Here is a 13,644-nt window from a genome sequence, read left to right as displayed (position 1 = left end):
TCTATCTATCTATCTATCTATCTATCTATCTATCTATCTATCTATCTATCTATCTATCTATCTATCCTCTAACTTCTTGATGCTACTAAGGTAAAGTCTGGGCTGGTCCCCCACCTACCTTGGGTGAAAGGCAAAGCTGAGCCTTCCAACCAGTCTCCCAGCAGCTGGGACCAGTGTACAGTGTCAACTTTCTCCTTTCTGTTTCCATCTGCCTCTCCCTTTCTGACTTTCCACAGAGGGATAGGATGTTCATTCTCTGCCGGTCCACCACTCCCCATCTGTCTTCTTCACCGACCCCACTCCATGTACCTTTGTATCTCTGCCTCTCCATCACCTCCCTTCGCTCTCACCCCGCCCCCTTAACTTACCTGCGCTCACAGTAACTGCCTCTAAAAACTGCTCCCTCCATGAGTGCGTCCCAATCACCAAGGCCAGGTTCGTTTTCTTTATGAGTTTATCCACTGTGTTCTGGGAAAGAGAGAGGGAAGGGAGGAATAACCTTCCACACACATCCCAGGGCGGTGTGACGGGGGGAGCTTTGGAGCTGGAATTCAAACCCACATTTAAGGAGTCTCCACATGCCCTGTCCAGGAAGGTAATCATGTGCACTCCACAGTGCTGAAGCTGGCCCTGGAGACTACCCGGGGACCCCATTTGTGGTCCCCAACTTTGAGATTGGCATTGCCTTCCTGAGCCTCATCACCCTACATACCCACCCAACATAGCTCAGGACAGGCTTCAGGAAAGGGGAAGGCCCAGAAAAGTCACCTTAAAGTCATAAGACTCCTCAATGATGACCTCAAGGCGACAGTTCTCCCCAAGAACTGGCTTGCCCATCTCTGCTATCCTCTGGGCCTCCTCCTCCTCTGCAGTCAGCTTCCTGTCTCCATCCCCTGCAGCATGAGGGACGGAAGTTAGATGCCCAGGAGGTATACTTAACAGGGTCACTAATACTGTCTCTTCTCTCTGGGACATTGGTGAACTTGTTCAGCTCCCTCTAACCACCTGCTCCCTCAGCCCATGAAATTCTAGGAGCACACTCTGGGTTTAAATGGTGGAGGTTGTGTGACCTTAGACGGTGTATTATTAGCCTGTCTGCTTCATATTTTTTGTACATCGATGGGATCAGGAACAGTACCTACCTCATATAGTCCCAAATGCCACTCTAATGTCATGCACCCTGTACCTGGCCCTAGGCCTCACTTCCAGTTCACTCCTGGATATCATTAGCAACAAAACTTGGCCATGTGGCAGAGACAGCTACCAGTTCACTCAAATCTGAGAGAAAATAGCTGGATTACATTTTCCAGTATTCCTTGCAGCTGGGTACTGTCATGTGACATAATTAAAGCCAACGGACTTGGGGGGGGGGGAGGAGAAGTGATGGAGTGGTGATCCTCCAGAACCTCCCTTGTGGTTCTGGCAATTTTCTTGCCCAGTTGCCTGCAGGCAGTAGAGACATCAAACAGCTCAATAGCAGGTGAAGGCACAGTATGGAAAGGCCACTCAAGAAAAGAAAACCATCTGCAACAAAGGAAGACTCACAAACTTTGACTAAGCAACAAATAAAGTACTGTAGCAACTATTTGCTACTTTTTTTTTTTTTTGGTAACAAACAGGCATTGTTAGGCCTTTTTGTTACAGCAGCTTACAGAACTTCTCAATACATCTTAGTCTCGGGCTAGTCCTGACTGAATGCTGCAGTACAGATCTTGCTTCTAAATGGTCACTATATCCAAGCTAATGGCTCCTACCTCAACACCAACAGCCAACTTGGCATCAATTCCCCCTCCTCACCCCCACCCTTGGTGCAGTAGCTGTTTTGAGACAAGGCCTCTATATATCTCTGGCTGACCTCAAACTATTTAGACCAGGCTGGCTTCCAACTCACTGAGATCTATCTGCCTCTGCCTCTGCCTCTCTGCCTCTGTGCCTCTGTGCCTCTGTGCCTCTGTGCCTCTGTGCCTCTCTGCCTCTCTGCCTCTGTGCCTCTGTGCCTCTCTGCCTCTCTGCCTCTCTGCCTCTCTGCCTCTCTGCCTCTGCCTCCCTCCCAAGTGCTGAGATTAAAGGCATGGGCTACCAAGTCTGTCTTTTTTGTTTGTTTGTTTGTTTGTTTTTCTATACAGAGTTTCTCTGTGTAGCCCTGGCTGTCCTGGAACTCACTCTGTAGACTAGGCTGGCCTCGAACTCAGAAATCTGCCTGCCTCTGCCTCCCAAGTGCTGGGATTAAAGGCATGCACCACCACCTCCCGGCCTGTCTTTTTTTTTTTTCTGATAGCCCAGGCTAGACTCAAACTCTCTGTGTAGTTGAGGATGACCTTGAGCTTCTGATTCTATTGATTTCATCTCCCATGTGCAGGGATTACATGCCTGTATCACTACAGTGTTAGGATGGGACCAAGGGCTTTCCACATACTGGACAGGAAATCTACTGATTGAGAGGTCCTCAGCCTTCCTGATCCCACTTCTAACTCAAAATCTTCAAATTCCAACTTCCATTTAAAAACGTTAGTGTTTGTGTGTGCATGTGGGCGTGCGAGCATGTGTGTGTGTGTGGGGGTGTGTGGGGGTGTGTATGTGTGTCCGTGTGTGTGTGTGTGTGTGTGTGTGCATGTGTGCATGTGTCTGAGGAGGTCAGAAGGGTATGTTAGATCGCCTAGAGCTGGAGTTACATTTGGCTGTAAGCAAGTCAGGGTGGGTGCTGGAACTGAACCTGAGTCTTCTGGAAGAGCAGCCAGTGCTTTTAACAGCTGACCATCTGTTCCGCCTCAGTTTTAGCATAAACAGCGACTCCAGTTCTAATTTAACCCCATCTTAGTCCTGGACCACAGCCTCTATTTCAATTTTTGTCTTGACTCAGCGGGAAGATGGATCTCATACCCCAAACCTACCCTATGACAGATCCAGTCAATGCTAACCCTGATTCACACACGCCACAAGCTCAGATCCGATTTCCCCAAACGTTGATTCACTTGCCATCTTGAGCACCACAACCCCCATCTCAGTCCAGCTGCCTCCAATCTTTACCCATTCCAAATCCACCTCTGACTTCCAACCTGCCCCAAACCCAACCCTGTGGCTCCAGGGGCTCATCCCCTCCACACCCAGAGGTCCCTTCACTCACCTTGGTTGAGTAGCAGAGCTGGGGAGAGACAGAGACAGGGACACAATGAGAGAGTCGCTTCTCCTCAAAGCTCAGGCTCACGAGCCCCCCTGGGCCCCCAACCCTGGACTCCCTGCTTCTTCCCAGAGCCACCTCTTCACCCCTCACCTGAGATGCCCCGCTTAAGCCACTGGGGCTGGCCCAGTTCGATGAAGAAGTTGTCCTTCTTCTCATACTCTTCGTCATCCACTATCTTGACCTGAAGAGTTTTCCTGGGGTGGAGGAGGCACAGGCAGAAATAAAGCTTAAGACCCTCCAACACAGCCACCTTAGGACGATGCCATTGGCCTCCAGTGGAGTTAAGACAGCCATTCCTTTAGAGTCATGATTTTGTCCCCATTTGTTGGAAACAACCCTAACCCCAAAGACTCAACATGTGTCAATGAGGCTGGGCCCTGGAAGGAGCTGGGATGACGACTCGGTTAATAAAGAGCTTGTTAAGAAAGCATGAGGACCCAAGTTCAATCCCTATCTCAGCAGGGTGTCATGTCTGGGGGGTGGAGACAGGCCGCCAGTCTAGTCTAATTGGTGAGCTCAAGACCAACGGGATCTGTTTCAAAAGAAGCAGACAGTGTCTCCGAGGATGACACACGAGATTGCCCTCTGTCCTCCACACATATGAGCACACATACATGTGTACACACACACACACACACACACACACACACACACACATGTGCACATTAAAAAACCCTCTGGGTTTCACTGTCACCCTGTAAGACCCTTTTAATGTTCCCAACTACTTTAGAGGCTGAGGCAGGGGAGTTATCATAAGATCAAGTTCAGCCTGAGTTACAGAGAGAAAGGAAAAAAGGAAGAAAAGAAGGAAGGAAGGAAGGAAGGAAGGAAGGAAGGAAGGAAGGAAGGAAGGAAAAAAGGAAACATTTAAGTCTATCAGTACAAAATACCTGCAGCTTCCCACCCTCCATCCTGACCACATTTGGAAGATCAGCCTAATGTGTCCGGTTTTTTTCCAGCATCTCTGTTCCCATGGTAACCAGGGTGAGGCAGGGAATAGTCCAATGTTACCTGTCCCCTTAAGGCATTGAACCCACACACCTCCTACCCCTCCTTGCAATCTCCAAGCCCCACACCAAGGAATGTTCACAGATTGGGTGCCAGCAACTCTTGGCTAGAGGAACAGTGTATGTAGCCAGCCCCATAAGGCCTGGCCCCAGATCCCAGCCACACAAACACCCCACCCACGCAGTCACCAATAGAGGAAGCTCCACCAGTCACCCGCCCACATGCACAGCCATCCCCCTGCAGCGCATGATCTCAGGGAACAGATGCCTGTTCGTTTGAGAGACGCCCCCAGCACAGCCTGAGACAGACACTGTCACCCTGTGAGACCCTTTTAATGTTCCTCCACGGACCTTGCTCTTTTGTTATTTAATTACTTTTTGTTTCTGTGAGACAGTATGTTACTATTTACCCAGGCTGGTCTGGAATTTACTAGGTAGCCCATACTGCCTTGAAATTCACTCCCTCCCCCTCTGCTTCCAAAATCTGGGGTGTCAGGCATGTGCCATCACTCCAGGCTTATAATCCTTTCTTTATAACACTGGCTGTCTGAATACACTCCCCCCACCATGTGTCTCTCTTAGCATGTCAGTCTCTCTGACCACCATCATCTCCCGCCTTTCTCTGTATCTCTGTCTGCCTTTGTCTCTTTCCTCTCTCTGCCTTTCTTCAGCTGTTTTCTTTCCTCTTTGTCTTTGTCTCTCAGGGGCTCCCAAATGAAATAAAGCTAACACAGTCAGGCAGAAGATTTCTAATCAGGCAATAATTCAATCAACACGTCTCAGCTGGTGAACTTACACAACACACAGAGACATGGTCATATAAGGACAGACACCCACCTCCACTCTTTGGATTTAAAATTATTTACTTCAGACAGGGTCCCATGTAGCCCAGGTTGGCCTCAGACTCTATGTGAAGGCCTGGCAACACAGTTCAGTGAGTAAAGGCACTTGCCTTGAAAGCTTTTTGACCTAAATGTGATCCATAGAACCCATGTAAAAGGTTGAAAAAGAAAAGAGACTTCAAAGTTGTCCTCTTGTCTCTACATGTGAGCTGTAGTACACACACACACACACACACACACACACACACCACGCAAACACCAATAAATAAATGAAAATTCAAACTTGATGCATAGACAAGGATGGACTTGAACACTTGATCTTCCTATCTTCACCTCCCAAATGCTGGGATTAAGGATGTGGGCTACCATATCCCACTGATGTGATGGCACCAGGAATGGACCCCAGGGCTTCAGGCATGCTAAACACTCTATCACCAGGGCTACATCCCCAGCTCTGTCTGTTAAGCAAGTTTCCACACTGTAGCCAAGGCTGGCCTTCAACTCATGGCAACTTTCCAGTCTCATCTGCTGAAATTACAGGCAACCAAGACCATGTCCAATTGAGTTTCAAAATGCTGTGCTTGCCGGGCAGTGGTGGCGCACGCCTTTAATCCCAGCACTTGGGAGGCAGAGGCAGAAGGATTTCTGAGTTCCAGGCCAGCCTGGTCTACAAAGTGAGTTCCAGGACAGCCAGGACTACACAGAGAAACCCTGTCTCGAAAAACAAACAAACAAACAAACAAACAAACAAAAAAACAAAATGCTGTGCTGACTGGCCTCTGGAGTGGGTTGGGCGCTGTCCGCGGTGCTGAAACACCATATCTGGGACTGGGGGTCTGAATGAGGAGCATCTCCCCAGACACACTGGGCTTCTCAAATTCACAAACAGACACAGTGACACACTGACATAGTGGCATACACTTTGTCATGTACTCTCTTAGACAGCCCACAAACCGCTGACACAGTAGCTAATGCTTGGTGACGGGTATGCCAGTCAGTGCTCTGACAGGCAGCCCAGGAGAATTCCAACTGACAGGACAGGAGGGACTCGAGCTAGACAAGGGGAGGACTGACGAGATCTTAGAAAATACCCTTCCTCCCAAGTTTCTGAGAATTCCATTCTACCCCTCCCCGCCCCAAGACTCTCTACCTTCTCATTTCCCCTTGTTTCTCTATGACCCTGGTTCTCTGGGTCTGAATCTTTTCCTATTTTCTGCTTCGTTTTCTCTCCTTTGCTTCCTTCTCTTTTCGTCTCTCTTTTCTGTCTTTGGCTATCTTCATTACGTCTCTGATTCCTCCAGTCTCTGTGTTGATCCTGCCCAGGCCTCCACTCCAGCCTGGTTGCTTCAAAGCTCCTCTAATTAGCGCCTGCCCGTCAGAGGAAGGATGTGTTTCCCTAAACGCTAATTAGCCTCCTGTTCTCTTGTCTCCTAAAGCCACAGCTGGAAGCTTGGGCGGAGGCGGGAGGTGGGGGAGGACAGAGGGTGTCCCAGGCTGGGGAAGCCGCGTGGGGGAGGAGAGGCCCATGGAACTGCAGCAGCAAGAAGGAAGCGGGATAGACGATCAGAAGGACAAGAACCATAAAAAGACAACTCTGCCATATCCTCTGTCTCTAGAGATTGGCTAGGGATGACGATAGGACTCCACTCCAAGCAGCCGCCACCCCTCCACCTGCTTGTCCCAAAGAGAGAAATGTGGAGAGCGGCTCAGGGCTTCTGACTAAAGCATAACCCGAGTCAGAATGAAACACTGAGGGCAGAGCCAAGATTCCAGAGAGGCACAGCCTGGGAGGTCAGAGATGTAGGGAAGGAAAGCCATACAGGGATGGAAAGCCATCACCGGCCGGCTGATGGCAAGGCAGAAGCCCCATGGCTGGAGGGAGCGCGTGGGTGGCATGAGGAGGGAGCCAGCCGCTGCGGGGGCGGCAGGAGCGGAGGAGCAGCGCTGGTTGTGCCCGGCAGGCGCGGGGGAGGTGAGCTACGGCTCTCCAGGGACTCCGAGCCCAGGGCGCGGGGTTTGCAATGCCCTGTCCGTCTGCACATCTTCAGGGCCTACGTGTGAGTCCAGGCACCTCCTAGTCTTCTGGAATCCTTGCCCCATGTCTCCCAAGTCCTGCTTCTCTTTCCAGCTTCCTGGATCTCCCATTGTTTTCCAGTTTCTCCAGTATCTCACAAGTCTCACCTCTTGGACTTCTCCCACACGTAAGGCCCCACCCACCACTCGACCAGGACTTCTACTCAGCCAAGCAACTTTTCTCCAGGTTGGCTCGGCCGGCCGCGGCCACCTACAAACGCCCCTTTCTAAAGCCCCTCCTCCACCTGAGACCCCCTCCTTGCTTCCACATCCCAACTGACTCTTCCAACCAAAATCCACCCAGGCTCCGCCCATTCTCAGACTCCTCCCCTTCCTCCCAGTCAAATTCCATTTTGCAGCTTGGTCCCATTCAAGCCCTTCTCTTTCCTAAAGCTCCACCCAGTCTCCTCAACCCTGACTCCTCCTGTCCACAGGTCGGCCATGATCCTTTCTCAAACTGCACCCTCTGGCCCCGGCAAGCTTTGTTCAGCATGGCCTCGCTGTCAAGATTCTATCGTGCCTCTTCAGACCTGAGCTTGGACTCCATCCCTTGCTTGGCCCAGTCAGGTTCTCTTTCTCTGCATGCTTCCTCCTCCCCTCTCGCCCCTAGCCACCCTGCCCCCGAGAACCCCCAAGGCCCCACTCTCTCTACAGCCCCTCACAACCTCCTAGTAAAGTCCATTTCACAGGACCTGCCTACTCTGGTAACACACCCAGCCACATCCCCTTCTTTTCATTCAACCAGGGCCATTTCTCAGATCCAGCTCACCTTCGCTCTGTCCCCTCCTTCAGCCAAGGCCATTTCTCAGACCCTACTCATCTTGGTCCTGCCCATCTCCAGCAAAGACTATTTCCCACACTCTGCCCTGTCCCATCCCCACCCAAATCATTCTTCAGGCTCCGCCCACTCCCAGCCAAGGCCCTTCCTTAGCAGCCCCTCTCACTCTGGCCCCACCCCAACGCCTGCCAGGATTATTCTTTTTTGTTTGGTTTGGTTTTTTTTTGGGGGGGGGGCGAGGTAGGGCAGGGTTTCTCTTTGTAGCCCGGACTGTCCTGGAACTCGCTTTGTAGACCAGCCTCACAGAGATCTGTGTCTGCCTCCAGAGTTGCTGGGATTAATGGCGTGCGCCACCACTGCCAGGTTTGGGGCTGTTCTTCAGGTCAGTTTTACCCTGACCTCATCCCACCCCACTCTCAGCTAGGGCTGTTCCTCAGACCCGCCCGGCCCTTCCTTAGGCTCCACCTCTTTCCCACTCGTGCTTACATGGTCTCATCGTCGCCAAACTCCAGCTCTCCACAAGCGTCCTCGTAGTGCACACCACCGCCACGGGCCGTGCCGTCCACTGTGCGATAGGGAAGGCGTACGGTGCCACGTGCGCCCGAGCTGCGCACCACGCGCACGTCCACCGTGCCCATGCACTCGCTCACATGCAGCAGGCGGTCCTGGAAGGAGAAGATGCCCGCGTGGTCGTCGTCCAGGATGGTGACTGTGGCCAGCAGCGGCGCCACCAGCCGCCCCTTGGGCCGCCCACCGCCATCGGGCTCGAACATGCCCTGAGCATCGCCCACACGCAGGTTCAGCAGCCTCACGAAGAAGTGCTCGTCCTCCTCGAAGATGTCGTCGTCGATGATGCCGATGCGCAGCTCCTTCTGCGTCTCCCCGGGCTTGAACACCAGCGTGCCCTCGCTGCAGATGAGAACCAGAGGGGGCCATCCCTATTATGTGCATATGTGTGTGCAGTGCCTGCTGAGACCAGGAGATCTCCCAAAGCTGGAGGTACACAGTTGTGTGCCTCCCTGCGTCGGTGTTGGGACTCCAATCCAGGTCTTTTGGAAGAGCAGTCAGTGCTCTTAACCTTTGAGCCACCTCTCCAGTCCTGAGGATAGGCCTTATTGTCCTTAGCCTCCAGATTCCCTTAGTATCTTCTGAAGTAGGAGTTTGGAGCAAAGCAAAGCCACTCGGCTTCTAGATTCTGTATTTGTAACTGGCTCTAGGGGTTGTGGGCGGTGCTTGATTGAGTAGCAGAGATTTAGGGACTTTGAAATAGACCTTATCGTTCTTCTGACTTTAGATAGATAGATAGATAGATAGATAGATAGATAGATAGATAGACGGATGGACAGACAGATCAGGGCTGGGTAAGATGGTCCAATGGGTAAAAGTGATTGTCATCAATCTTGATGACCTAAGCTTGATTCCTGAGATTCTCAAGGTGAAAGGTAAGTACTGACTCCACCCATACGTTGTCCCCTGACCTTCATGTATGCATACACTAGGCATATATACAATTACAAAGAAATGTAATCTAGGGACTAGATCAGTGGCTGCTCTTCCAAAGGACCAGAGCGCGCGCGCGCACACACACACACACACACACACACACACACACACACAGAGAGAGAGAGAGAGAGAGAGAGAGAGAGAGAGAGAGAGAGAGAGAGATGCTCAAAACCATTTATAACTCTAGTATTGGGCCTGGTGCCCTCTTCTGGCTTCTGTGGGTGCTGAGCATACAGTGGTGTGGAGATCTATGTGTAGGGAAAACACTGGTACACATAAAATAAAAGAACAGCAACAGCAAAAAACTTTCAAAACGAAACCTAAAAATTAAGGAAAAAATAAAACAAAAAACATTAAATGCTGAGATGGTGGTGCAGCCACACCCCAGTCCCCATTGGGGGACTCTACACAGGTGTTCTATGGGTAAGCTACACCCATGCTGACTCAGATGTTAGGGACTCCTGAACCCTGCAGATGAGGGGCTCAGTACCTCCTTGGATTGGGGCTCTGGGACTGGAAAGTGGAAGCTACCACCACTGTGCTGTTTTATATAAAAGGTTCTTCAGGAAAATCCCAGGTCAGTGGGAGGGACACAGGCAACCCAGGGTCCTGTACAACTAAGAATAGAAGGATAGAGGGTCAGGGGCTCCTTGTTACTGAAGCCCTTGCCTTGACAGACACTGTCCTCAGTGGCTCCTACCCATGTGAGCCAACAGGCTGTGAGCCTAGCTCACCATAGAGCTAGCCACATGACCTCCAACCTCAGTGTCTCAGGTGTGCAAGGGTGCTAAGAGCAGCAGATACCCATTTGCTTAAGGAGGGGACTGAATTCATACAGAAGCACTCAATGAAATTTAGCTGGATGTGGTGGCTCACAGCTGTAATCACTTGGGAGACAGAGGCAGAAGGATTACCAGCTTGAGGCTTGCCTGGGGTATATAGCCGGAACAGTCTCAAGCAAAATAAAACAGATTATCTAGTGACATTTACATATTAGTGTTAGAATCCTAGACGTCTACACGCTGGGGTCATGGCTGAGTTGGGAGAGGGCTTGCCTAGCAGCCAGAATGGTGTCTGGTACATTTAGGAGGCGGGACATTTATTACATATAACCAGCGCTTCTTCTGGGTGGCCAAGAACTTGATAAAACTATAGACATTACACAGGTCTGTCTGTGCACCAAGAACTATAGGTAACTGGGGCAAGGTGAAAAGCAGTATGGTGTGGCTCTATTACCACATGGCACTCTGCAAATGTATTTAAGCACCAGGGATGTCATTTCCTCTGAATAGCAAAATATTCTATAGTGGAGTTTGCCTGTGGCTCAGTGGTTACACCCTGCCTAGAACCCCCCCCCCCATGCTAGGGCATAGCTCAGGGAAATAAAGGAATGAATGATGTCTGGATCATGAATGAATGATGAATGAATGAATGCACTCATACACGGATGCTACAGATCTGCATATAGAAAGGAAGGGAGACTCTAAAGGAAGTCCTGAGGTTCGGCCCAAGGGAGGCACTATGCCCCCTTCTTCTCATGTGACCTGCCTAGGACCCACCTGAACCTAGGCTCACCTACGCTCAGGACCAACCTGGACAGAGACCCACCTACCTATACTAAGACTTACCTGGACCTGGGACATACGCACTTGTAGTTGGGACCTATGTAGGCCTGAAAGCCTCCTGAACCAGGACCCATCTGTACTTGGGACCCACCTGGTTCTTGGTCCTACTCATAGTTGGGACCCACGTGAACCTGAGAGTAAACTATACCAGGACGCACCTGTACTCATAATCGGAGCCTGCCTTTGCAGAGCCGTCCTCGGTACGGTAATCCACATAGAAGGTGCTGTTGCCCTCACCGCCCTGGCAAGCCACCGACAGCAGCACTGACCCGCAGTTCTCCAGGCAGTGGTACAGACTAGGCTCAAAGAAGATGCGACTGGCACCATCGTCCTCATCATCTGTGGCACCATCGGTGGCCCCCGGCCTGCGGGCAGCATCCGCAGCGTGTCTGCGCAGCACGTTGCCCGCGCCTGTCATCAGCCGCGTGGCCTGGATGCGGTAGAAGGCGCGGCTCTTCTGCTGGTGCAACAGTGCATAGTACTTGGCGATGCCCATCAGCTGCTCCAGGTCCTTGTCTGGGTGCTTCTGCTTCAAGTCCTTAAGAATCTGGATGACCTCGCGCCGGCTGGCATCCAGCTCACGCGCCTCAGCAGGACCTGTGCCCAATGCACCCAGCTCGCCTGGGACCTCAGTGCCCACGAATGTGCCATCCAGCTCGATGCTTTTGGGCGGGTCTCCCTCTGCCCCGATGATGATTCCACTGCGAGGGTCGGTGCGGTAGCGCTTGTACACGTACTTGTAGAAGAGCAGCCGCTTGTCCGCCATCCAGGCGAACACCACACACACCGGGAAGAAGATCAGTGTGAGCAGTGCCTCCCACACCTGAGGGCAGCAAACTGTGAGTGCTCTACACACTGTCTCTTTCTCTTGCTCATCTCTGTTTACTTCTGCTTCTCCTATGCACATGTTTCTCCACATACATACCCATCCATCCATCCATCCATCCATCCATCCATCCATCCATCACCCACATCCACCTACCTACCCAGCCATCTCTCTATATTTGTATCACCCACCCATCCATCTATCCATGTGTCCACCCACATATCCACCGACCTATCCATCCATCCCATCTATCTATACATATACCCACTCACCCATCCACCGTCCATCCATCTATCCTCCATTCATCTATCCATGAGTCATGTACCTATCCACATATCCCATTAATCCATGTGTACATTCATCCACCCACCAACCCATCCATCCGTCCATGTGTCCACCCACACACCCACCTAACTATCCATTCATCCAACTGTCCTACCCACCCATGTGTCCACTCACCCATCCACCCATCCATCCATCCTTCCATCCATCTGTCCATCCATCCATCCATCCATCCATGCATGCATGTGTCACCCACACTTCCACTCACTTATTCATCAACCTCATCTGTGCTAGCTGGTTTTATATCAACTTGACACAATGGGAAAAGGAAATCTCAGTTGAGAAGATACCCCCAGCCAGACTGGCCTATGGGCAAACTTCTCATGCACTTCCTTTCTTTCTTTCTTCCTTCCTTTCTCTCTCTCTCTCTCTCTCTCTCTCTCTCTCTCTCTCTCTCTCTCCCTCCCTCCCTCCCTTCCTCCCTCCCTCCCTCCCTCCCCCCCTCTCTCTCTCTTTCTTTCTTTCTTTCTTTTTTTTTTGTGTTTCGAGACAGGGTTTCTCTGTGTAGCTCTGGCTGTCCTGGAACTCACTCTGTAGACCAGGCCAGCCTTGAACTCAGAAATCCACCTGCCTCTGCCTCCCAAGTGCTGGGATTAAAGGCGTGCACCACCACCGCCCAGCCTCATGCATTTTCTTAATCAGTAATTGATGTGAGATGACCTAGGCCATTATAGGTGCTACCTCTGGGTAGGTGGTCCTGAGGTGTATAAGAAAACAAACTGAACAAGCTATGGAAAGCAGGTCAGAAAGCAGCACTCCTGTATACCCTCTGCATCAGCTCCTGCCTAGTTCCCCCCACCCCCAGACTTCCTTTGATGATAAACTGTGACTTGGAAGTGTAAGTGTGGTAGTTTAAACAAGAATGCCCCTTCCCAGGCTCATATGTTTGAATGTTTGGTCCCCAGTTAGTGGAACTGTTTGGGTAAGATCAGAAGGTGTGTCCTTGTTAGAGTATGTGTGGCCTCATTGGAGAAGGTATGTCACTGGGGGTGTGTTCTGAGGGTTCAAAAGACTACGCCAGGCCCACCCAGTCTCTCTCTCTCCCTTCCCTTCACTCTCTCTCCATTGCCTTTGGATCAGGATGTAAATCTCTCAGCTACTGCTACAGCACCAGCTCCATGTCTCTCTGCTTCCTGTGTAAATCTCTCAGCTACTGCTACAGCACCAGCTCCATGTCTCTCTGCTTCATGTCCTGATGATAATGGAACAACCCTCTGAAACTGTAAGCAAGCTTCCAATGAAATGCTTTCTTTTATAAGAGTTGCTTTGGTCAAAGTGTCTCTTCATAGCAATAGAACAGTAACTAAGACAGTAGATTAAGTAATGTTTTCCTCCCCCAAGTTGCCTTTAGTCATGGTGTTTTATCACAGTAATAGAAACCCAAACAGACCATCCATTGTCTGTCTTCCATCCACACACCCATCCATCCATCCATCCATCCATCCATCCATCCATCCATCCATCCAT

The 13,644-nt window shown here is 51.0% G+C and overlaps 1 protein-coding gene across 2 annotated transcripts in view; it reads right to left on the bottom strand.

The window, feature by feature from the left end:
* The window catches only part of Slc8a2 (solute carrier family 8 member A2), a 30,294-nt gene that overhangs the window by 6,501 nt on the left and 10,149 nt on the right, over window positions 1-13,644 (bottom strand). Inside the window, exons 3-8 of one of the 2 annotated variants that reach the window (XM_028779516.1) lie at window positions 11,168-11,832; window positions 8,368-8,790; window positions 3,272-3,375; window positions 3,125-3,142; window positions 769-893; window positions 369-468 (exon numbers count right to left, since the gene is read on the bottom strand). In XM_028779516.1, the coding sequence (XP_028635349.1) occupies window positions 369-468; window positions 769-893; window positions 3,125-3,142; window positions 3,272-3,375; window positions 8,368-8,790; window positions 11,168-11,832 (1,435 nt within the window). The remainder of the gene's footprint in view (window positions 1-368; window positions 469-768; window positions 894-3,124; window positions 3,143-3,271; window positions 3,376-8,367; window positions 8,791-11,167; window positions 11,833-13,644) is intronic. The other variant, XM_028779517.1, reaches the window with a different exon arrangement.

This window comes from Grammomys surdaster, unplaced genomic scaffold, assembly GCF_004785775.1.
Source record: "Grammomys surdaster isolate TR1022 unplaced genomic scaffold, NIH_TR_1.0 354, whole genome shotgun sequence".
NCBI classification, from domain to species: Eukaryota; Metazoa; Chordata; class Mammalia; order Rodentia; family Muridae; genus Grammomys; species Grammomys surdaster.
Note: the sequence above shows the minus strand (reverse complement) of the source record. Positions and strands in the feature narration are given on the sequence as shown.